Raw genomic sequence first — 26,463 nt, 5'->3', positions numbered from 1 at the left:
TTTTCTCTCCATGCACTCTTTTTTTTAGACAAAAACACTGAAAGCACAGCTGCACTAACATTACAATCAGAGGCCTCACAAGACAGACAAGCTATTTTGAGGTTGCAAAATAGCAGTCAAGAAGAAAAAAAAAGAACAATTTCCCAGAAAACCCCTCAGCAGACAAATGTTGGGTGAAACTGGTGAGAATATATGCACAAGATTCCAGAGCTTAGGCACAGGGTAACACTTTCAACTGCTCACCCAACAGAGGAGTGTGGTGTGTGTGTGTGTGTGTGTGTGTGTGTGTGTGTGTGTGTGTGTGTGTGTGTGTGTGTGTGTGTGTATGCGTGTGTGTGTGTGTCTAGATGTTGTTGCGTGGTGGACTTGTGTTTGTGTTCAGTCTCAGTTCCGATGCTTGGTTCTATAAGTGGTCTGATGGCTCTGGCTTGGTTCTGTGAGTGGTCCGAAATCTCCACACGGTCCACCGGCCACCACAGCCTTTGGTTCAGGGTGAAGCAACGTCTGGGTGGTGGACCATCAGGTCCCGTCATGAAATAGCTTACACACACCTCTTCTGTTTTTCTTTCAATGATTCCATTTATTTGGCCTTTGTTTGTTGCTGTTTGTTTGTTGCTGTTTGTTTGTTTGTTTGTTTGTATGTATGCTAGTTGAAACAGCAGGAACAGCAGCAGCAGCACGGTAAGGACGAACCCAAATGAACACACGCCATTTGGATGTCTCTCAGGAGATGTCTTTGCCCATACACCCACGCCAACACACGCCATTTCTGTTTTTCTTATGTTGTTCATTTCACAAAGCTATAGTTTGTTTTTCCATCATTGCAATCCATCATGGCCTTACTCCTTTACCCGCTTCCGAGGCTGGCATAAAGGGGAAGCCACACAGAGTGGATGTGAGTGGGTGAGTGGGTGGGCGGGTGGGTGGGGGGCAAATTTGCAGTGCTCGGAACACAGAACTTTCTAGGTGTTCTCCACATTACACGACCCCCCCCCCCCACACCTCCTACCCAACACTCCGCAGGCCACACTCGGCAAGTACTCCCCTCTCCACGAACCAGCGCCCCCTGCTGTTTAGGAGGCCTCCTCTCGCCCCCCTCCTCTTCCTCTCTCGTAGGCGTAGGTGTAGGTGTAGGTGTCCCCAAACTTGAGGGCAACCAGTTCGCAGTCCTCCACGGGCCTGCCGTTAGGCTGCTCCCCGACTCCGACCCCGTCCCCTCCTACTCCTCCGCAGTCGTGATGGTACATGAAGTTGGGCACCTCGGTGATGGAGGTGGCAGTGTAGGAGGTGGAGCGCATGGAGCAGTGCTCTTTCCTGCGCTGGCCCCACTGGGCCTTGTACTGCACCCACTGCCTCTTCAGCGCCCCCTGGACCTGAACACACAGGAACACAGCAAAGGGTTCTGGAGGGTTAGACAGCCGAGGAGCGACTGGCAAATTCATCAACATACTGCCAAGGTTATGAGCCTAATATGTGAACAGTTTTGCATTTCCCAGAATTTAATGGAACTGCTCAGAGATGAGCTGCTCGGAATAGTAAGTAACACTTTACTAGATGGGTGAATGGATAGCCTATTCATCAAACCATACATGACATAAATGCTTCATAATATATTCAGGAAAAGGGGAGGCAACGTTCACACACTGTGTTACATTACTGTGGTATAAATGTAAGGTCATTTTCTTCCAAATAAAAGTCCCTTTTAGCAGCCATATTTTCAAGTCAACTGCAATTATTAGCACTAAATGACTTGGCCTGGCCCCTTCTGTTCTCCGAGTTATCAATTATCCCTATGCTAAAGCAAAAGAGTTTATATTCAATATTTTTGTGAAATGTCTTTAATTGTGTTTGTACTTTCATTTTCTATTCTTCAAAAATCACTCAAAAGATACAGACTGAAAATGAAAAAATAGGATGAAATTGAGTTAGGTCCACTATCTCAAAGGTACACTATGCAATATTCTTACTTTAATATAACCATTACGAAGCCAATTTGATGGTAAATGAACTTGTAATAGGTTCGTTCACCTAGCATAGCTATACAGCATAGACGTAGTGAGTCGTTACCGAGACAACCAGCCATGCAACTTTAAGAACGGCGACCCGACAAATCTCGTGAGAATCGTGAAACATTAACTTTTCAAGATATAGCTCTTTGGAGATAGTTTTTGCCTGTTGTTAATCCTTCACCTCCACAACAAAAGCATTTTCATTGTGTACAGGGGGTACAAGTCACGAGAAATACCTAAACCTGCATAGTGTACCTTTAACTGAAATTCTCGTAAATAATTGATCGCATCAAAATATTAATAAAAAAATGATATTGTCAGAGGATAAATGTAATTTGATTGTTAGGCTGGCTGCAGACTGCCGGCGTCGCGTGAGCGTGTCAGCTGTGTGTCGTGTCCGTTTTCATATCGGCTCCTATGTTAACAGGTTAAATAAGTTAACTTACTATCGGAACTCCCCCTATTATCGTCAGTCCCGTATTTCCACCGTCTTGCGTGTATAGTTCACTTAATATCCATTTCTATACAAACCAAGACGGCGGACTCCTAAAGAAACGCAACCACCCACACCATAGGTGTATCTTAATTAGCTATGTACCAAAAATTACATTTTACCGTGACTCGAAGAGCTTAAAACAGTGTTGTAAGGCTGCGTGTACACAACCGCTTGGAGCTCCAGTGGAATTTTAATTTTATGATGAGAATTCTCGGTCTAACCGTTCATGTGCAGTTGAAACGGTGTAAATAGGCGACCCATCAGGCCAGCACTATAACTCCGAGCGTGGTAAACAAAATCGGATATTTCAGGCAGTAAATGCTACCGTTAAGAACCAAACCAGATTTTGTTCTAATCTACACACCTATGGCTACTGAAAAATGTAAGGTTGATTTAGAGAATGTTATTAAAAAAACATCGTTGTTTTAGAATTTCTGAACAAAAGTGGTGATAATTGGGGGTATTACGATATCTAGCTTAGAAAACACTAACATTAGTTCATTAGGAGCTGTGTGGTGTTAGTCCTACAAGCAGTTAAGTGAGTAAGTTAGTTGGGCACTGTTCTTTTCCTTCTTGAACTTGTTGCTTATCTGTTTTATTTTGATAGATATAGCTGATTAAACAACATCCTTTTTACAACTGTAATATTTATTTTTTGAAAAAACAATAAATCCAGTTATGTAACCTAGTGTATGAATATGAATTCTTGTTTTATGACGCATTTATAAAGATATAAACACTATTACAAAGACACACACACACACACACACACACACAGTGACTCGTCTGTTCAAACAGGTTTTGCTTGATCAAGCACATCAGCACAGTTCAGAAGGGATGAAGTCAATGGTCAAAACACACGTGTGGTTGTCAAGCTCTTTGTGGACATGCTGGGATGCGACAGGCGATTTTACCTCAGATTTATCCTGTCTGAAGTACACTGAAGCCCTGTCTGACTAAGCTGCAATTTAATTTATTTCTCAAAAGACTCCTCACCAACACCATCAGTCATGCTTTGTGTTGCTTTGTGCTTTTTGAGAAGATCTTATAAGACTTTGTTGAAGAACTTTTTTATACTCTACACCTTTGATTGGTATTTCATTCTTTATCAACCCACTTGTGCAGTCAGGCTTGGGTTAGGATGGGGAAGGAGTCATAAAGGAAGCACTTTTGTGGAAAACAAATTAGTGCTTTAAAATGTGATGGCTTTAAACCAAACTAGAGCAGTGACCAGAGACCATACCTCTTCCTGGAGAAAACCTACGAAACATGCATATGGTCACTCTGAAAATGGAAACGGGCTCTGGAGTTTTTAAGAAAGTATTCTCTCTATGAACTAAGAAATTACTTTTATGGATGAAAATGGACTAACAGACATTTTGAAATTGGTATTATATTTAATTCAAGGGCTTAATGAACTTGACGATAATGAAAACCATGTTGAATGACTATTTTTGCTGATAATTTGCCAACTGCAACTGTTTTCCTTGCACTGCACTCTTTGCCAGTTTATCCAACTAGACTGACATTGAACTCTGCTAAGGTAAAAAAATAAAAATAATAATAACAATAATCTGACATCACAGCTAGCATAGGTTCAAAGCAATTCTCTAACTCCCCCAGTTTATTTTTCCATGATCAGACACAAATCAGTCAATGGCCACATTCACTACAAAGGCAGTAGTCAATGGCATCAACTACAAATGCAGAGGCAACGAGGGCCAGCAAAAACCAACAAGACAAACAAACATCCTGAGCAGCCTGAACTATTTCTGCGCACACGTCCAAATTGTTTACCAGGCTCCATTGACGCTGATGAGTGGCGACTCCTCATTTGTGAGCTAATAACTGACCCAGTTCTTCAAGCGCCCGAAAAATAATTCCCATGTATAAAACATAACTTCTCCTCAGGTCCTTGCCAAACGCACTGTTTAATTCAGCACACACACATCTCGCCAAAACCTAAAACCTCATGCTGAGTAGCATCATTCGGTTTTTAGTTTGTTTTTTTAGAGGTCCCCACATTGTCCTTTATGTCCCCAGACAAGACAAAGTAGACACAGGGGAGACAGTTTGGCCTTTGTTGTGTCTGAGTGCATAATTTGTGCCTGGTACTGGCAGTACATAAGCACACAGGCAGAACTGTCACGGTTCGAACAAGGGTGGAGGGATGGAGTCACACTGTGCCCCCTAGTTTGTTACGGGCAACGGTGCCTTTTAACAATGGGGGTCTATGGGAGAGATGTGATGGTGTTGCACGCTAGGCTTCTCATATTTGTGTGCTCTGAATGGTTGTGTTTTTGGGTGTTAGTGACCCAAGTGATCCATATTTTCCATGACCTGCCCCATCGACCCCTGACCCTGAAAGCCTTTAATGAGCCTGTGTGAGTATGTAAGTCAGATTGCGTGAGAGTGTGTGTGTGGGAATATTCATCTACATGAGGTGAATAGCGAATGAGACCTACATGCAGGTCTACTCAGAAATGATATGTTGCCGTCTCTGTGACAGTGTTTAGAGTGTTATTTGTATGACTGTGTTTAGTGCATGATGGTGTGTGTGCTGCAGGTGCATGTTAACAGGCATGCGTGTTAACTTATATAGGTGAGAATTCCGAATGTTTGCGACCTTGCATGCATGCTTGTGAGGGTGTGCATTTGTGTTCATCTCGATATAAATGTGTGTGTGTGTGGGTGTGTTTGTGTGTGTGTGCCATCCCGCCAGTGGGGCTTGTACCAGTGCGTCCCTCTGAGATGTGTCATAATGTATTGCCCATCTGCGTCCCTTAGTCACCTTCAGCTTCCTCATACACACACACACACACACACGACCGCCCCCCTTGCAGAAGCTAAACAAGGTGAAGCTCAGTGCTCGTTTGCCACAACACGCTGTCACTGTGGATTTGGGCAGGGCATGTAACATCTGATGACACAGGTACAGAGAGCCTGGTCGAGACCTGACCCAGAAACAGACTGAATGCTTGACTGACCAGTGGTTTCATGCATCAGCAGGACTCTTGCTCAGCGAGGCTTCTTGCACAGAGCACGCCAGCCATCCATCCGTTTATTCATACACACACACACACACACACCCACACAACAACACAACAAACAAAATAGCGATATGGTTGAGCAAACTTCTATGCCGTCAATTCTCTATATATAGAGACAGAGGCTGCGTCACTACATTGCATCAAGTCTATAAACCCTTTCAAGAGAGTTCCATTATCAGCATCATAGTTGGCCCCACAAGACTTCCTTTTTAACATTCCATATGTTATCTTAATGCAGAGGAAGTAGATTGGGGCCCAAATAGAATGTTCAAGCATTGTTTTTGTTTACCTTGTTGAAAGGGTCTATACTGCAATGTGCGTTGACGTATTCAGTTTGCTATGTACAGAGGAACAGAGACCGAGTCTCCAAGATTTGCATCAAGCCCATGTTGTGCCAAGTGTTGACAAGGGACTTTGCTATTCACTTAAGTATGCATGAAGCAACAATTCACTATGAGTTGCACCACACAGCTACTGCCTTATACCTTGTGGAAATATGGCTTGTGTAATGTTGCATTTATTTGATGTGATGTGATCGCTGAGGGGCTTTTAATAGGCAAACAGTGTGGCTTACCTCTCCATTGAAAAAGCAGAATATTGTCGCTACCAGCAGTCCCTGAGGAGAGAGGCGTAAAAGAGAGAAGTGATTATTTGGCTGAGACTAATGCCTGGTCTTGTTCGTCTTGACAGGGCTTTGGGTGTTTCAAAACGGCAAATGTGAGAATCAAGTCCTAATGCACAGGCCTCAGAGGGCCAACAAGTGAGGAAAAGGAAACACTTTCCTCTCGCCTACTGCAGCTACAGATGGGAGTGGGAGGCTGGAGCGCCTTCTCCCGGTTTTCACAGCTATTTTGATTAGCAAATACATGCAACTAACAAAAACAAACATAGGATTACTGTGAAGTTTCTCTCTTCTCAACATACTGTGCTTACAATAAAAGTTGCCCTTATGTCTTTCCAACTATCTCTCAGTCTACATTTCTCTTTCACTCCTTCATTTGCATTCATCTCAAACACTCTCTTTCCTAAGAGTGACTTTTTCTCTCTCTCTCACACACACACACACACACACACATACACACACACACACACACACACACACACACACACACACACACACACACACACACACACACAAAGACCTGGCAGGTGAATGAGCATGCTCATGACAACATCGTAGATATTGCCACAGTGTATAAGTCCAGTGTGTCCTGCATCTGCTCTGCCTGCCTAATCTATCGGTCTTTCTCACCTGGTTGTGCGTGAGCATGTTGATCACGACGTCATAGATCTCGCCGGCCAGGCGGTTCTCGGGTCGCCACAGTAGGATGACAAACTGGATGCCCAGCAGCGGCACCAGGATGAGCGTGGCCCGGACCGCCTTCATGTACATATTGGACTCGGCCCGGTGAGTGTTCCGCAGCTTGGTCACCAGAACCCGCACGATGTTCAGCAAGAAGAACAGATTCACCTGGGGTGGGGTGGGGTGGGGTGGGGAGGGGAGGGGAGGAGGAAGAGAAGAAGAAGAAAAAGAAGAATGGGAGGAAGAGAAAGAGGAGGAAGAAGATTAAAAAGAGGAATTGGAAAAAGTAGTAGAGGAAGAAGATAAGAGGGAAATGAAGACAATGAAAATGAAAAGAAAAAGCAAAAAGGGCAGTTGTGAAGAAGTAGAAGAAAAGGAAGAACAATGAGAAAGGGGGAAGAAGAAGAGGAAGAAGAACAAGGAGAAGGAGAAGACAACGATGATCTATGATTGTCTTTACCAAGCCCATTTATGCCTGTGAGGGCCCATTTTAACAGGGACATTTGCCAACTATAAATAATACACCTGCACCTGAAAAATGATTTATGAGGGTACAAACATGGCTCTCAGAGGGATCCATAAAAGTTGGATAAGTCATTAAAAGTCTTCTTTCCTGCTGTACACAAACTACAGGTCAAAGCCATTAACGACGCCACAAAAAGAATAATACGCTGGTACTATGGGTAAGCAGTTTTACATCGGTACTGGAGCGACCATTTCAGATAATGGGTTTGCCTCCGTAAACATGGAAAGGAATGGGGTCTGACTCACCAGCAACGCTGCCACAATAGGTCCGTGCACCACATAAAGCAGATGGGTTTCTAAACTTAGCCAACAGCTAGACGGCAGGGAGTGGAAACAAACAAACACAAACAAACAAACAAATAAACAAGACAGACAGAGAATTCATTATAGCTCAGCTCAGCTCTGCATGTTTAGCTTGTTTCAAGGAGGAGGCTGTGGAAGTGGACTCACTGGTCATCAAAGTACTGTTTTCTGGCGATGGCCAGGATGACTGTAGGCACCAAGGGGAATCCTATATTGGGAAAGAGAGAGAAGGAAGAGGGAAGGAAAACAGAGAGAGAGGGGGAGAAAAAAGAGAGAGGAGGAAGGAGAAGAATGAAGGAGAAGTCTTGTTAGTGTGACACTCAAAGCATCAATGTCACAATGAGAGTAAAATGGCAGTTAAAATCGTGAGTCGCCACCAACCACAATGTTAAAACATCTGGCGCATCGCCCAGGTACAAATCCAATACAAAGTTGCAAAGTCTGCACAGTGCCCAGGCCACACAACATGGTGCAGCAACTCAAAATGGTGCTGTGAGACTTACTGCGACCACAGTGGTGGTGTTGCTGAACCGCAAAAACTCTCTAGTCAGCCCACTGGCATTAAAAAAAATCCTGTTTCAAACTATCCGTGTTGGGATGGACTCATAAACTGTTCTCCGTTTCTGTCCACTGCCCGGGATCCATTGCTTTCATGCCGACAGCTCTCCACTGATGATGAGAGTAATTAATCATTAGGGCCGCGCACAACATTTACGTTAGCCCCTTTATTTTTAGCGCCAGCCATAAACAGATGAGACCGGACGGCTCGCTTTTAAAAACCCAATGAGGCCTGACTGCCCAGCAGACTGTCCACAGATGTAACTCTGCCTGTCCATTGCTCGTCCTCTTCCCAACCTCCATCCCTCCCTCCCTCCCTCTCTCTCTCTCTCTCTCCCTCTCTTATTCTCTCTCTCTGTCCTGCCTGAGCTGAGACTGATACTGTCCAAGGTTATCGCCGCGCCATCTGTAATAGCGGTCCACCAATGGCTGGCGACACCACTGACTGGCCACTTATCTGAAAGGCACCGGCAGCAGTAGTAGCGGGCGGCCCATGCAAACACAGGGGGCGCCGACAGAGACATTTAAGAGCGACCCTGAATGGCTATTAAAGCTGATTCATGTACAGTAAACAGACATGGCATAAACGCCGGGGCGGAGGCATTAAGTGCGACCTCTGGCATTAAGTGGCCCTCTGAAATCGCATCGCTACGGTTGTTTGTTTGCGTTGGTGTGTGTGTGTGTGTATGTGTGTCTCCAAGCTGATTTGGCATTCATATCCTCGTTAGTTTTCCTTCCCTTTGTTCAGCATTGTGTTTGCTCTGTGAGTGTACAGATGTTTGAATCTCTCTCTCTATGTGTGTGTGTGTGTGTCTATGTGTGCGAAAACATGGTGTAAAGGCAGTAAACTTACTTCTGTGCAGTAAATCAGACTATGCGGAAGGCGTGTCGAGACACGGGGTCAGAGGAGAAGGGCTCCAGTCGCTTGACTTACTGTAAGTTGCCATGGCGAGTGTCACACATGCTCGTGATTACGTGGGAGACGGGAGACATCACTCACAGCAGGAGGAGTCAGGGGCTTTACGGGGATACTGAATAAAACAGATCGGACTGAAAGAGAGGAAGGTGGCTGTGTGACAGGGGAGGGGATGGGAAAGCAGTCACCCAGAGAACTGTGTGTCAGTGACTCATCCCAGCCAGCGGGACTGTGTCTGTGTATGTGTGTGTGTGTGTGTGTGTGTGTGTGTGTGTGTGCGTGTGCGTGTGCGTGCGTGCGTGTGTGAGTATGTGCGTGTGAGTGTGTGCGTGTGTGTCTATGTGAGAGAGACTCACCCCATCCTAGGAGGTAGTACCAGTACAGGTGTTGTTCCTCAGCAAACACGGCCACCACGATGAGCGTGTGCAGGTACACACCCTCACACAGCATCCAGAAGTATGTGCAGCCCAGCAGGTACCAGTTCAAGCACTGCAGCATCTTACAACTCATCTGCAGAGAGAGACAGATACAGAGATAGAGGGAAGGAGAGAAAGAGGGAGGAGAAATAGAGAGAGGGGTAAAAGAGAGAGGGATGGAGAGAGGAAAAAAGGCACCAACATCATTCACATCTGTTAGTGGATGTCAGTGCACATAGAGGTTCTATTTGACATTTTTAGAGGGTTTTAGAAGGAAAAATAGAAACAATTTCATTAAATATTATGATTTTATAGAGGTGTTATTAAGTCAACATTAAATGTAATTGTGAGGTTTAAATCAGGTGACTCCAAACCAAATTTATAACAATGTCATCTAGATATAATCTCCATTAGCCTGTGAGCACAGCTGTGCAATCGTGCAATGTAGCTGTGCAATGTAGATGGTTCGTCAAATGCCATTTCATTTCCATTTTTAAATCCCAGACTCATATGCTAGCATGTGTTTTAACTGCTCATTGACCTGTTCCGGTGCCAACGTTTGTTGACCTCCTTAGCACGTTGCCTGTCGAAACTTGACGGCTTTTCGACAGAGTTCAATTCCCAGTGGCCAGTTGAGCCACTTGTTTCTCGCAGCAGGCCGCTGTCTCTAAACGCTGCTGAATAAGACAGGAGGGGCCAAATGACTCATATTCACCACCTTGCTACTGCAGGCAGGCCCCCGCTGAAGGTCAACAACAGCACAACAATTTATTCAACGCTGCTACTTGTTTCATTTTTTCTGTTGCTGCTGTTGTTGTTTTTTCCCCCACATGTGTCTGCAGGTTCCAGACACAGGATTAGACAAAATGAAACATGTCTACAATTGAAAGATGGCAGGGAGGGATAACAACCAAGACAAATGCTTGTGGGATAGACAAGTACTGTAATCACAGTCAATGTTGGTTGGAAGAGTGGGCTTGTTTTTTCAGTCATGACTGCATTTATGAAATAGTGTTTTAAAATTGTGTGTGGTCATTTCAAAAAATCATGAAAGAAAAATGATTAAAAAGATCCATAATATTGACCACCACATTCATGCCTAGCCCAATTACTATAATTAATATTGACATGTCGCGATAAGAGGACTGGACGGAGCCCTGTAGTATTGCCAGTGTTCGATTCCAACCTGAGGTCATTACCCGAATCTGCTTCCGATCTCTATTTCTGCTCATTTCCTGGTCACTCTTCACTGCCGTATCAAACTTGAAAGGCCAAAAATAAAAACAACTTAACGAGCATTTCAAATGTAGAAATACTGCAGAGGCATACTGTATTTCTCCCCGTTAGGTGGCTGTGTGCGTATGTGTTGTGGCTTGGGCCCCTTGTGATGTGTGATGCTGGCACTGGCACTGCTGCTGCTGCTTGGGAGGCTGTGTGGAGATTTAATGAGGGGCTGCTGTGGAGGGTGTTAGTCTTTCGTCCCTGAGGCCAGGTTATGCTGGCTCCCTGAGTTCTATCACTCATTCAGCAAACTGTTCTGCCATATGGTTAATAAGCAAGCCATTAACATCTTTTCCTCCTCTTCTCCCTTTAGTTTGCTTGGATGCTTGTTTGTTTATTTAAAACTATAGAAAAGTCATTTGGCTCTCTTTTGTTCATAATTGTTCATTTTTGTTTATAATTTGTTTATCTATCTTTTTGTTTATGTTTATGTTTATAGACCTGAAATGTAAAACACTCTCATAAGCAGTCGAGCGCTTGTGTCTACATTCTGTTTGGAAGTCATACACCCCCATCTGGACTGGATATACAAGTCAAACAACACTGCAAACCAAACTGCCCCCTAAATAACAAGTAATCCAATATGAAAATGAAAATTCAAACATCATCTGTGCAATCTTCTTCCTGTATCCAACCATAAACAATTCCTATATCCACCTATATACTTAAAATGGAGCACATTGCATGATCCAGCAAAATGTAATTGGTCAGAGAAAAATGACCATCATTAATCTCAACTGTATATATGAGATATATGCTATGAGAGAGTGTCAATAAGATGCTATGCTTTTTATAACCTTTAATGTACCACATGAGAAATATGGCCAATATTGTTTCTGCTGGCACGAGGAGGAGTTGAGGACAGAATCTTCATTTTACGCCTTCAGCACATAAATCACACACTCCACTTCCATCTGGACTTAACCCCAGTCTCAGGGACATGTTTATGTCTATCCACCAGAAGCTCAATCACACAGATAAAGAAAAAGGGGGAAGAGACAGAGAGAAGGAGAGGGAGAGAGAGAGAGAGAGAGGGCGATGGAAGAGTAGTCTGATGGACAGACCAGACACATACTGTAGCCATAAATCTCTGGAAGACTCAGAGCCAGACTACCACCAACAGAGAAGGCGTGCAGCTTCCTAAAACAACACGTGTAGCAAACACGAGCAACAGCACTCAAACAAATATTGATCAAGTCGAAATTACGATATGAGTTAGTGCATTATTCACTTTAACTAGCTGCTAGTACTATTCAAAACTAAGATTAACGAGGTGGGTTCTACATCTCAAGTATTTCTAATCGGGTTTAGGTTTTTCTAAATATCAGCTTAGGTAGTAGAAAAAGAAAATGTAACAAACTTAATAAAAAGACTGATTAAATTCCAGCCATAGTCTTTTTCAGCTAGCTCGCTCTTGGAATCCATTTCTGGCATCCAAAAGCAATTTGTCTTCTGTAGCTTGGCCATAACATAAAAGAAAAACACACACACACACACGCACAGAGAGAATACACTGGCAGGGGCCACTTCTAGTGTTCGTGCTGATACATCTCTATTTGATTATTTTCCACTGCAGTCATTTCTTTCCGGCCGTCTCGCACAAAAGCGGGATGACGGATCTGAGCGAAGACAGGGGTCCAACTGTGCCAGAGGGATTAAGGCGAGGTGAGAAACGTGACGGTATCAGCATTCGAGACCACAGAGGAATGACGGATCAGATCCGACTGGAATTTCGTTTCTGTTCCTGTTTTATTCCGATGGCTACCGAGTAGCGTGTCAAACGATCTAATTATAACCGGAGAAGCTCCCGCAGAGCATCCCTTATTCATGCGATTCACTTTGTTCATTCACGCTTTAGACGACTATAGAATTAATTAAAATAATTGTGAATAAGGTCGTATTGTTAAATGCATTGCAAGCAGAATCTCACAGCGCTGAACAAACAGAGGGGTAGCTCAAATAAAAAAAATAAAAAATAAAAATATATATATGGATAAAGGTGCACCAACCATATCAGAATTGTAATTTCAAGCCATTTTATTTCAGAATTTAGGACTATTTTTGGACAATGCTTTAGGAAGCATCAGGACAAATTGAGGTAGTTAAACTCACATTCCAGTCTGACAGATTTATAATTCCATGTCAGACTTGGAGGAATGTTTCTCTCCACCTCCAAAACCATATGGTACTTGGAATAAAATATGTTCAAGGTCCTGCGAAAGTGTAGTTTTAAAATGATATCAGTATAGCTCACGGGTACATCGTAAATGTCTTATGCCTTATAATATTATTATGATATTTAATTTAAATCAGACTGGCACCTTATCACCTCATCATCGTTAAGTTTTTCTACAGAAATGTTGGATTCCATATCTGAATACATTTATGATATGACTACTAGTATTAAGAGAAATAAAAAAATGCCAGAATGACAAAGTATACTAACGGCTCCAGCTAGAGAGTGGATTACTCATTGATTGTTTTAATGCTGTTTCATTGTGTTCCTCTGGAAAAACGGTTCGCACAGCTTACACCGAACATGGGAAACAATCCCTTAATAGATTTAAGTGGTGATCATATTTGACATGGGATTAAGCAAATAAAAAAAAAATTCCATTGTTTGGCTACAGTAGACAGTTTTACACGGGACATTGAAATGGCTAGGAGATTTTAGACATCTGTACCATTCCCTCCCCACCGCCTGTGATGCATGGAGCGTGTGTGTTGATCTTGAGATATTTTAGGAAGCATGAAAAGTTTCTGTATTACCTCTAGAGAATATCAGCATAGATACCACAGCGTGTATCAGTCCAGCTTTTCTTTCCAACCTGACAGCATGACCCCAAGCACACCTCCAAGCTTTGGAAATCCTATCAGGAGTGGAAACTTAAGTCTGAACTGGAGTGTTGTCTGTCATGGAATGCTCTGACTGAGCTAGCATAGGAAGAACTGGACCGCACATCCCAGTGTCTCAATGACTTGAACAAAATGTTCAGCTAAAGTCTGTGAAGATCTAATAGCTGCCAATTGTGCCTTTTTTGTTGAATCCAAAGTGTTTTCTACATTTCTAATTTCATTCAAATATTTAATTTAATAGAATATTCATTCCTGGTTGCGTTCCTTTTCAATGCAAAGTATTCACAAAATATGTTATCCATATATTGAATTATGAACAACTTTTGTAGTGCAGTGTATGTACGGAGGAGCGAGAATCCTCGCCTCAAATGTATGTAGGCAAAGATGTGTGTAGACTGTCCACAAATCTAAAGGAACTTTACAAAACAGTAGAAATGAACGGTAGCTGTGTCTTGTCACGTGCATGAAATCAACCTAAATCGAAAAAAATCTACACCGTCCCAACTGCTGACTCAATTCTACATGCTCACGCAATTACTGTATGTTGTTCAGTGTTATAACACGTTTAATAGGTCTCATTTGAGTCCTACCACAACAGGAAGTGTTGTTGACCAAAGTCAACTGTACGGTCTGTATACTTTGGGAAAGCTGAGGGCATTTCTTGTGACATAATAGTTAGAAAATTAAGAGCACATTTGTAACTTGTTAAAAAGGGTTATTTCTGAGAAAATAGAGCAACTCACAGGATAATGCGCCATCATTTTAGGATTGTTGACCACGCATATGAAATAGATGATGGTAATGGTGGAGTTGAGCACGTAGGAAGTGAAGAGGTTCTTGTGCAGTGTAATCCGCTGACAGCTTAGACTCCTGAGAGAGAGAGAGAGAGAGAGAGAGAGAGACAATGAGGTGTGAGAAAGATGTCATGACAGTGCCTGATGTGTGAAAGTAAATGCTAAGTGAGCGATTTTTTGGATAATTGGAGGAATCCATTTGGCTGTGGGAAATAGCAGTGTGGGAACAGCAAACACTGGGTCTTTCTTGAACTAATTAAAAAGAAAACATCATCAAGACAATAGACTGTCATAGGTCTGCCTGCGGACTGTGTTACCCTTTCAAATATTTATCGATTGCACTGCGTGGCACAAGTAAAGTTCACCATTATTGAAAATAAATCCTCAACGATGGATGACCTCACCACTGTGGATAATCAAAATGTTTTGTGTCACATTAGGGTTATTGATTGTTGCATCTGACAATAAAAATCCATTAATTTATAGTATCTCGTATCATCATGAGACTCCACATCGACTTGAGAGGCTTCAGTGAAGCAAACAGAACAATAAATAACAAAATGGACAGAATGAGTCTGGCTGGAACCGCTGTAATGACATTATCAGACGCAAACGTCTCAGACCAGTGAGGAAAGAGATGAGGCTTTAAACAATATCCCTAAGCCTGATTCACAAAGATGAAGGAGGGATCCTTGAGCGAGAACCATTTTCTCTTAAAGGAAAGACACAACTCTCATAAAGTTACATATATTCTTACATACATTCTGAAATTACATATATTCTAAACTAAAGGGTGAGATTAGAGACAAGGAATAAACTTCAAGTTGGGTTGAAATAAATAAATCTTTCATATGAGGACTGTATTTCATGGGAGCACACAGTAGCTCTATTGTCAAAAATCCCGTTAGTAAATCAGAAGCAGTTTATGATTAATAAATTATATATACATGTAATGTTTGCATGCATAACTACACAAGATTAAATATTAAGAGCTTGGAACCAATGCTTTGTGTCATTTGAATGTATGCAAATCATAGCAGAATTTTTTTGTTTTCTCATGTTACTCTCCTCATGTTACCTTTGTAATCTTGGTAATCTTTCAGAGTATCAGACTAGATGAGCACAAAGTGATTTTCTTCAGGGAATACAATTAAAACACCAAAATTAATTTGCACACCAAAAATTGATATACTCTACCCAACGAGACTAGTTCCGATTGCCAAATAATAATGTGTTCTTTTCACCACCACACCCAAACAATCGCACTCCGAAGTGGACACATCTTTGGGGAGAGCTTAATCGGGTCTGAAACAGAGGCACTGTTTTTCCAACACAGGCCGAAGTATTCTTAAAGAGAATCTGGCCATGTTTAACTGGTGCAATAAATAAAGGGAGAAACTCCCAGCTGTATGCCGTCTCATACCTCAGTAAACTTCACATCTGGAAACGGTTAGATCTCGAATTTAAACCCTGGCCAATTAAGGATACTGGGCCTTCAATATCACGCCATTGTCATAAAAGTATGCACTTCTGAGACCAAAATTGTTGCCCAGCAATTGGTTTGGAAATTATAAGCAGGACTTGTTTTTTGCACAACTACGCATTTTGGACTTAAATATCATTGGAAAATAATGTTTGACAAATGGGCTTAGTTTACTGTTACACATCTTTTGGATTAGGCAGCTACACCTGTATCATGCATCTAAGTTGTATATTTACGAGTTGCTATAAAATGGCTGCTGATTACAAAATCTTTGCTCGGATTTAGGGCCCACAAACACGGCTGTTACTCAACCCACCGCGTTTTAGTACTAGGAGAACGTTAATATATCAATATATAGCACAAGAAAAATGTGGACCTAATCAGTGCTTTGTTTTGCGAATTGAGACACAATGAAAATGCACAGTAATTTGTGATACTACACACGTACATAAGGCTAAATTAGATAAAAGCAGGGATCATATTTTAGCCACACAGAATATTTTTAATTAGCCTACCTGCTTGACAACCCCCACCCGCCGGCTCATTCTGAAGTGCCGACTTCTGGAATAAGAGCAAGACTTCTGATGAGTCTGAATACGCCAACAAGCCCCTCATTAGCTTTGAAGTGATTGACCTTCACAAAACAACCCTCTCCGCAGCTGCTATTTACAACCCAATTTTTCCACTTCCCTTTGCCTGTTTCTGAAATTAGAAACGCCATCAGATAAATATGTGTACGTTGATCAAAGGGCGGGGAGTACTAGTTATGTAGCAGAGCGGGCCTTTTAACCATCTCCCATCTCTCCCAGTCATTAGACAGAGCCATGAAATACCTTAAGCCTTCCGAAGTATGCCAGTGAAGGGATGCTGATGGCGCTCTGAAGGCAGAGCTAAGCTGGCATGAAATGGAGGAAACCGAAAACTTGTCAGCAGCACCACTTTCAAGGCAGTCACGGTTACCACCACAGTAGCAAATTTCATTCTCATGGACAGGCAGGATTACCAAACACAGGATAGATGGACAAACTCTGAGCAACCCTAGAAAGCCAGAGAAACTGGCTGAAATATATGAGACATGTGTTTGACATACAGTCTCCTTCACATCCAATAAATCAGCAATGTTTATAAATTGGAGTGATATAGAAGCTCTCACTGCCATTAGAAACTTTATTGACCAGAGAGATGTTGTATACATTCCATCGTCAACATGCAAACTAAGTCATTCAGGCAAGGACATGAAATGGAAATCATTGCGGCTGATGGCTTGCAGAAATAATCACCTCCATTCAAAGTCATAACTTGACAAAAATAATTCTCTCTGCCTCTCCATGGAGATCTCCACAGGTGTGTGTGTGTTTGTTTGTGTGTGTCTGACAGTGTGTCACTGCCAATGGCGTCTCAAACAAAACGTCGATCCATCTTTTCAATCCAATTTCAATTGGGTTCGGGTGATGAATGACAACAGTTAATGCGTAGCGGTAAATCACGACACCATGACGCCAGTTGGCTGGGGCCAAGAGCTATTGCACTTTGAATAAAATGGTTCACCGCCAACCACCCACCACCACCTCTTTCTCCCCATCCCCATCCTTTGCCTCGCAGAGACGGCAAATTAGCCATCGGTTGCATTTAGGGCCGAGAGACAGATTGAGAGATAGGAGAGATGTCATCACGATAAAACGTCAAGTCGCCAGCCGGAGCAATGCAAGTTGCATGAGAAAAACCGGGTCATTATAATTTTTTTATGACTTCTGATCTGAACAAACCGAAATACCAAACAAAAAAGAGTCTAGGTGGAGGCTTTGCGAGTCGTCCCTTTGCATAATTCAGCGGCAGCTGTGGAGAAACGTTCCGTGTTTCAGGGAAATTAAACATAAACATTCACCTGAAGTAGAAAAATATGGCCAGGGAGATCAGGAGGGACACCAGGGAGAGAGAATGGCCAACCACCGCCATGTAGTAGAGGACGTACACCATCTGAAAAACAGAAATAGAACATGAATTTTCAGCATTGGAGCCAGAGACAGAACCTTTTTTCATCAGTGGTATTTGCACATCATGATAGAAGGTTCTGCACCCTTTGGCAGATTTTAAGCAGGTACTACTATAATAGATAAGAAACTAAAAATCATGAGCAGACAATAGTATAGGGAGGAAGTCTGACGATAGAAGTATTAGCCTAGAAAATAACGTAACAGCACATAAATTCATAACATAACATACATTGCTCATAACATACCATAATCTCCTCTAACTCTCTATAATTCAATGAATCTTACTTTATCACAGTTTAACATAGTTCTGTGTCAAAATGTATCTCTGCTGGTAAAATCTGTCAGTAAGGACAGGCACACTTTGACAGCCACTCTGACAGAGCCCTGTGAAATCTGTAGGTGTGAGAGGCACTTAAAAGACTAAAAGGTGTTTGGCTCGAACAAAGATAATTAGTCCCTGGTGTGTGGTGTCACAGTCAACCAACAAAGTTAGCGGCAAATTAGCTTTGTGAGCTCCTTCCGTGGTTACCATAATGATATAACATGGTCACAGGGCTATACCGGGTGATTTTAGTCAGACTAGACATGCTAATGTTCTCCAATCAACTGTGCTTGCTGCAGCATTTGAGATCAGTTTCTAAATGCAAATGTAAAAAGATTGCATTGTAGACTTATGTAAAAATGAACAGTGATCAGATGCAAACGGGCTGCCTTAACAGCTGTGCATTCCCAGCTGCTTGCCACATGTTATCACAAATTATTAATGAATATTATTACTGTAGATGATATATCCACTTGATTAGGAATAGTAGTCACATCTATGTTGAAAGGGGCTTTCATGTTTAAAAACATGAACTCACAGTCTATGTTTGTGTCTCATTAAATGGGAAACTGATTGAAATCGTATCCCTGCTTCTCTCAATAGACTGATTTTTTTAAAATCTTTTTTTATTTTTTATTTTTACAGATCAGAATCAGACGAGGCAGATCTCTGTTGGCAGACAGACTAAGAATTAAAAAAGGAACAAGCACAATAGGGGCGCTGGATTTTAAAATGGATTGACAAACTAAAAGAAATCATACTACAGAAGTCGTCTGGGCATGAAACTGTTTCCAAGGACGAAAAACAAAACTTAAATAGATCATAGTTTTTAAAGAATTAGATAAAAAATAAAAAACACAATCTCTAATGAGTGTTCTGTAAATTATCGTACCATTATTACAATGTAATTACAAGCACAAGAACAAGTACAAGCATGTAATAAGCATGTTACAGCAATTTATCAATCTGGCACACTGCACTTAATTGAACAATAAGATTAGTGTTAATAAATCTTGTATAATTTCATGCAACCTCTTCCAGGCACTATGCACGCAGAGTTGACTGCCATGGGTCTCACTGGCACTAATCAAATTGAGTGTTTGTATTATAAACATAAAATATTTGTTGTATCAATTCTAGTTTGATTACTGAGGCGTTACCATGACATTAATTCTGTGTTCCCACAACCACCTAGTATGCTATCAAATATCCACATGTGGATGTCCTCTAAATGAATGCTTTATCAATAAAATATTCAAGCATTCCTGTATCTTATCATGAATGAGATACAGGAAGAGCTCAATCAATATGTCATTGATCCCTGTGTCTGAATCTGTGAAATGTTCTCAGTCACACAGGGAGCGCTGCTGATGCTCTGTCACACTGATGTGGAGCGCTGGAGCAGCTCTATCTCCTGTGTCATCTTTCTGTCTTGTGTCCTCCTCGCCTTCCTATTCTCATCAAGACAAACAATCACACACACACACACACACACACACACACACACACACACATACACACACACACACCCACCCACCCCAGGGGCAGCGGCAGCACATCTTTTCCCATTACCATGGCTTTTTATAGAGGCTCGGAGAAACACAAAGTTGTTTGCCTCCGTCGCCGTGGTTTCTCAGTGCTTGAATTTAGACGTTGTTCTTTGTTATGCGTTCTGCAACCAGGAAAAGAAGAAAAAGCAGAGAGGAGAGAAACATCGCCGTGTCTTACCCTGACTTTGCCATACGTGTACGCTGTGCACAGCGTGTAGTTGGACCAGCTTCTGTTTGTGTCAGGGTGCCGGAACCAATTCCCATGCTCGTCGCAATATTTGGTGACCTTTTCTACAGTAGCAAGGCAAATAGAGGAGGATTTAATTCTCTAATTATTATTATTTCTCTCACAGTATTTGATTTGGAGTAGGCCTAGGGTATGGGTGGAGGTGGAGGTGGGGCACCCACTCATCTATATGAGCTTTAATTAAAACTTAAAACTCAGAGCAGGGCTACTGTATATCTCTTGACAATACAGACAAGTGTGAGTAAATTATTCCACTTTATCAAGGTTAGAAAGAATTACCTGCATTTAATTAAATATTATGTCTAGAAAGCTCTATAAGATTAGACTATGTTTGTCCCTCCAGCATTACCTGCATTTTATCAATTATTATGTTCATAAAACTGTATAGAAATAGACCATGCTTGCCCTTCTACAAGACATATTAAACCACTATTGAACCAAAATAGGAGATAAAAACACTTCTACTTATATAATTAAATAGAAACAAACAAACTAGATTTGATACTACTTGATACTAAACTATGAAACCAACCAAGAGCTCTTACCAGTGGGATCAAAATCTGGGAAGTAGTTGGGGCAGTTCTGGATGCCGTAGGTACCAGCTGGAGTGTCGTCCCAGCACATCCACCCATCCCAAGTCCGGTTGCAGAACAGTCCTAAACCAGAACCAGAAGAAGTCTTTACAAATGTCACTGCCACAACCAAATTTTGCAACAGTCAAGCACCAAGCATACAACATTATGGGACAGCAAGTGCTGAGAACAAGAAATAGAGGGAAATAAAACTGTTTCAGAGAATAAAAGATCTGTTTTTGTATTTGTATTACTGATTCTAATTATCACACCTCTTCAGTTGGCTAGATGAGGTAATTAGTGAAACTACCTGTTGGAGTAGAACATGGTAGGGTTTTTACTTTTGAATATTTTGGAGGTCATTTTGCGTTGAGGAAGATAGAAAAGTTGAGAGTGAAAGGAAATGAATGGGAGAGAGAGTTAGGAGTGGGATTGGGAAATGATCGCTGACCGGAATCGTGGGCATTTGGCCCTGTATGTAGTCGGGAACCTGCCGCTTGTTCCATAGTTCTCCTGGACTTTTACTTCCTAAAGCCATGTTTTTCTACCTCTACTGGGAACCGCAGCTCACACTGTAGTTGCTGTGCCATGCTGTGTGAGAGTGGTATTGATACCTGACTTGTTGTACGGCCGATCCATGTTCATCTTCTCAAAGCATTTGTATTGGCCGTCCATAATTTTTGTCCTTTCCTCCACGGCATTTGGGTTGGGCTCCAGTGAACCAAGGGTGGATATACTCTGTTGCAATTTATGGGCCAATGTAAACAGCTTAGACACAGGGAGAGTGACCACATCCAGGGGAAACCAAATAATCTATGACTTTATGTTACCAAAGAAACCCCTGAAAAAATCACTACATTTACCTGCTGTATTTTGAGCTTGTCTTTTGGATACGCGAGACAATGAGCCCAGGTCCTATTGACAGAAGGACTTTGGAACCAATAGCCAGATTCATCACAGTATTTGGTAACTTTCTCTGCAAGAAAGCACACCATTACAATATTAGTACATTGACTTATGATATGAAATATCACACAATAGGATAAAGGGCATATTGATATGCACTTCATTGTAAAAAGACAATCAAAAACAAAACGTGCTGTTATGGTTCCTGCTGTGACTTGTTCTTATCTCGCGGTATTATCTAATATCCACAGAATCAGATGACAGACAAAACTCCAACTTAATTTGTTAATTTATGAAGTGAACAACATGATCTAATTTTTTCCATCATGCCCCCTCGTACCATTGGACCAGATTGTGGAAAAAGTGTTGAGGAGAAGGAACAAGGTACAGAGAGATAAAGAAAGAGGGAACGAGAAAGAAAGAGAGAGGGGGTGGGAGCCATAGAGAGAGTTGAGTTAAGATGTTCCCATTTTCATAGTTCTCCCTTATGCAGCTGTTCACTCTCTGCCTTCAGCTAATAAATTGTTTCGAGTCGCCAAATAAAGTCCGACTGAGCTTTCCCAGAAGCTCAGAGAAAGAGAGCGAGCGAGCGAACAGGGAGAAAGGACAAAAAAAATCGCTTCTCTCTCGCTCCACTTTCATTGTGCGCATAAACATTGATGGCGCTCTTGGGCAACCATGAATACATCCTAATGGATAAAGTACGAATAGGAGTCTCTGACCCAAACCCAAACCCACACGTGGAAGTAATCGTACCAGTGAGGAGGCCTGGATCACAGACCTCTCCATGCATAGCTCCTGTGTGAGGTAGCCCTGATTGTTATGTAGCCTGAGGAATAATGTATATACCCTTTCAAGAGAGTTCCATTATCAGCATCATAGTTGGCCCCACAGGACTTCCTTTTTTACATTCCATATGTTATCTTAATGCAGAGGAAGTAGAATGGGAACCAAATAGAACGTTCAAGCATTGTTTTGTTGAAAGGGTCTATAGAACGGTGGTTATTATCGGAAAATAAGTCCCAACAGGGCAAACAGGACCCCGACGCGCCAGCGGAGGTACCTGAAGTCGTACCTGAAGTGTCGAGGCCCGGGTAGTCAGGGCAGCTGAGGGTGGCAAAGGTCCCCGCAGGTGTCTCATCCCAGCACAGCAAGCCGTCCCAGGTTCGATTACAATAAGGCCCTGGATCCATTAAAACAGTGCATCACCAGAGAGAGGCACAGAGAGAGAGAGAGAGAGAGAGAGAGAGAGAGATGAAGAGAGAAGGAGTCAGGCTTATATTATTTCATTATCATACAAACAAAACCTGAAACTCAAACAGCTACAGAGCGGAGAGAGAAACGTGACAATTCACTTGCATAGAAGACAACTGTCTAAAAATGGCTACTTGACCTTTGGCTCAAGCAGAACCAGATACAATGGCTAACGATCTTTCCTGTGTTGTTATAAAATGCAATTTTCCACTGTGCAGCGTTTTATCACTGAATGACTGCGAGTAACCAGGATTTTTTTTTTTTAGGGGGTGCCTCTGCACAAGGATGTCTGACACTGTGTAAGATCAAAGAGCCAGGGCCGCTGTTGCACTGTGTGCTTTTCTGCTGTCAAAAAGTAATACAACTCTCAACCTTCTTCTCAATGACACACACATACACATACACAAAAAGATAAAATGCTCAACTCTTTTCTCAATGACTGACACACAGACACACATACACACACGCGCATGCACACGTGCACACACATACATAAACACACACAAACAGCCAGATGCTGTTTTCAAAAATACTTGGGAAGTCTTACCGGTTCTATTGCGAGGCGCCTCGCGGCCCAGCATCTCCATGCACTGGTGGTGTCCGTCCAGCATAGTCTGCCGCGCGCTCTCCATGGCCGCCAGCGCAGGCTGGAGGGACAGTTCCCCTGGCGTCAGCGCAGGGTCCGGACTGGTCTCTGTGGCTCCCGTGGCCGGCAAGCCCTGTGGGAGACAGCCATGTTGATACAACCTCAATGGACCGAGTCAAGGCCACTTTTTGTCAGAGAATCTAAAAAATGAGCTGTTATGCCGACTAGTCTAAAAAAAAAAAAAATAGCCAATAGGGATGTGCTTTCAATATCGATATATGAATATCGTCACTTGCACAATATATCATATTGCCACTGCCGCTAAATATCAATATTTTTTTATTAAAGCATTATGCTGTGTAAAAATGTCTATACAGCTGACTATTGTTTTATTATTTGTCTGCTGAATTATCAGTGTAATGTGATCTACATATTATACTGCCCAGGTGGTACAGAACAAATTTAGTTTCCAGCTGTATTTTTACATTTTCTGTAAAAAGTATTACAATACTGTATATCGCAATATGTATCATATCGCAATATACTGTGATGTATTGTATCGTGACCCATGCATCATGACGCGTATCGTATCGTGAGGTCCTTGCCAATACACAGCCCTAACAGCCAGGTGCTGCACTGCACTGGCACGCTCGGACGTGCTTGGACACCTGAGCAATCAATGTGGAGCGCGTGGGCGGCCAGATGTGTTCAGTGAACAGAACAAACACACAAGGCATCCCTCCACACACCATCTGAGGATGTCGGTGAGCGACGCCTTGCAAAACGCAAAACACCACACTCCACCGACTGCACGCAGGATCTCTGTGTCTCTCAGTGATTTTTGATTTGTTTGTGTACAATTTCACACTTGAGGAGGCTCTCAGCCATCAAATATCAAAAGGACGGTGAGAGGCTGAGAGTTTCTCTTATGAAAGGCTCCTTCACTCTCTCACCCGACTCATCCCAGCATTGTGCAAGGTTTTTTTTAAGAAGCTTAACAAGGAGACCAGGATTTTGAATCGCAGTGAGATAGAACGTAAGAGAATGTGTGTGTGAGAGAGAGATTAATAATGTTGCTTCCGAGGACTAAAAAAAAGTGTCGCTAGTATGACTCATCTCTCTGTGGACTCTAATGGGGAATTAAGAGGAAACTCAAAGCCATTCACCCTCTCTATCTCTCTCTTTCTCTCTCTCCCCCCTTTTTTCTTTTTCAGAACCTTTATCTTTGCACATTAATGCACCTTCATTAATATTAATGCAATCACATATTTTCATCTCTGCACCCACCTTTTTTTCTCTTCAAATTCACACTACCCTCACCCCCCGCGATACACAATCCTTACCTGGCAACTCATGGAAACAAGAGGCGTGTATGACACCAGAGTGGACGCATTCATCAGATGTCAGGTTTTTTTTGGAATACTGATGTCCCTTGTAGCAGTTTAGCAGCCGTACATATGATGTCACTCCAAACATTGAAGTAAATGACGTCATACATACGACCACCAGGCCACCACCCATATCGGCTTGGCTTTGTTTTTTTGCTTGTTTTTTGTTTATTTGTGTGTTTTCTCCTCATTTGCTATGGAGCTCTGACAAATGCATTGAAATCACTACTTGACATTTTTTTTCCACCAATAACATTTTACAGCAGAAACAATTTTACAGCACATCACAATTCAGAATGAAAAACTAGTAAAATCAGCACATTCTATCCAATTGAATAATCGCCAGTTGTCCTCTACAGCTCTGTCCAGCGTTTAATAATATTGTCCTTCACAGCCTGAAATGGAATACAATAGTGTAGGCAACAAGGTCAGGCATGGTATAGAATTTGATTTAATTCTGTAGTTCTCCTACATTCACATTTGTACCAAAGCAGGGCTTTTTTGGAGGCAAATTTAGCATGTTCATGTTGAAATAATTGGATGTCAAGTTCCATTACCTACAAAAAATCACCATTCCATAACCTATTATTCTGCGCTGTCCACATGCAATTAAAGAAAATGAATGTGCATTTATGTGAAAGGTCTAAAATGGTTGAAGGTGCGAACCTGGGACTAACACAAACTACTGACATCAACTAATCCTACACAGGAAAATAGATCTGGTATTACACACACACACACACACACACGTACACACAGTATGTATATCATGCTCACTAAAACAGTGAGAGTATGGGGCTTCAACTTCATGCCTAGTTGACTTTCTGCATTTCTCATCCATTCGTGCTTTTAATTACCAAGCGCAGTCAATTAATGATCAACGGATGAATGGACCTCATCAAATTAGTTTTTTTTTTACTTTTCTTAAACAACCACCAGGTCTTGACTTTGGAAGATATGGTGATTATTTATCTCTATATTTATTTTAACAAAAGGGCATGAAAATATGTTTCCAAGAAGATATCACAGAAAGGATGTCACCATGAGAATGGCAAAAATTAACAAAACGTAAAATAACAGACATCAGAGGGAATAGCTTATGAAGGCTAAACATAAATTTCCAGACTCACCAAAATGAAGGATAGCAAAAACAAGCTGGTCGTTGTATCCATCCTGTTTGATTCCAAACTCTGTAAATTAAGAAAGAGGGTGGTTAAATAATTTGACAAAAAACAATGTTTGTGAAAAATGCAGATGTTTAATAAGCAGTTCACTCAAGGTGACCCGAGAAAACAGAGGACATTTCGGAACTCTTACAAGAACACTCCGCTCACTTCAACCCCTGGTGTGCGTACTGACCATTGATGGTGATTGCGTCTTCCCTTCGAAAGAGTGAGGGAAGAGTAAAAAAAAAAAATTGTTCCCAAGCTCAAGCTCATTTTCCCAAGTCGGCTGTTACAACACATTACCAATCACTGCCATTCCCCCCTCTTTCTCCTTGCTTGGAGCCAACGACTCCTCTGAGGGCTCCTCTCTCAACTCTATTCCCCAGCTCTTTACTTACTTGTCCACACCTTTGGCGCTTCTATGCCTCTGTCTGCCAAACATTTAGGCGGATGACCCTGACGGACAGACGCCGTTAATCACTCATCTC

The 26,463-nt window shown here is 42.1% G+C and overlaps 1 protein-coding gene across 1 annotated transcript; it reads right to left on the bottom strand.

Annotated features, from left to right (window-relative positions):
- Positions 1 to 1,073: 1,073 nt before the first annotated feature.
- calcr (calcitonin receptor) lies at positions 1,074 to 25,996 on the bottom strand. The gene is made up of 15 exons (XM_076301866.1): positions 25,940 to 25,996; positions 23,383 to 23,554; positions 22,657 to 22,764; positions 21,533 to 21,651; positions 21,290 to 21,413; positions 20,649 to 20,759; positions 20,035 to 20,147; positions 17,876 to 17,967; positions 14,457 to 14,583; positions 9,517 to 9,670; positions 7,834 to 7,894; positions 7,630 to 7,696; positions 6,808 to 7,026; positions 6,130 to 6,171; positions 1,074 to 1,373 (listed from the first exon to the last, which is right to left on the bottom strand). Exons 1-15 carry the CDS (start codon positions 25,979 to 25,981, stop codon positions 1,074 to 1,076), a joined length of 1,851 nt encoding a protein of 616 aa, XP_076157981.1. The 5' UTR covers positions 25,982 to 25,996.
- Between the last annotated feature and the right edge of the window lie 467 nt (positions 25,997 to 26,463).

The sequence above is a fragment of the Alosa pseudoharengus genome, unplaced genomic scaffold (genome assembly GCF_046254945.1).
Source record: "Alosa pseudoharengus isolate Yale_2024_CS ecotype anadromous, Long Island Sound unplaced genomic scaffold, YU_APseudo_1.1 YU_APseudo_1.1_scf_23, whole genome shotgun sequence".
NCBI classification, from domain to species: domain Eukaryota; kingdom Metazoa; phylum Chordata; class Actinopteri; order Clupeiformes; family Clupeidae; genus Alosa; species Alosa pseudoharengus.
This window is presented reverse-complemented; position numbering and strand designations above follow the sequence as displayed.

Bases quoted from the DNA above. Each gene is read 5' to 3' on its own strand.
- calcr (XM_076301866.1), bottom strand. From the start codon at position 25,981: ATGGATACAACGACCAGCTTGTTTTTGCTATCCTTCATTTTG. The intron at 21,652-22,656 runs GTACGACTTCAG...GCTTTCTTGCAG, and splicing joins CCCGGGCCTCGACACTTCAG to AGAAAGTTACCAAATACTGT. The intron at 20,760-21,289 runs GTATCAATACCA...GTTCTGGTTTAG, and splicing joins TCGGCCGTACAACAAGTCAG to GACTGTTCTGCAACCGGACT.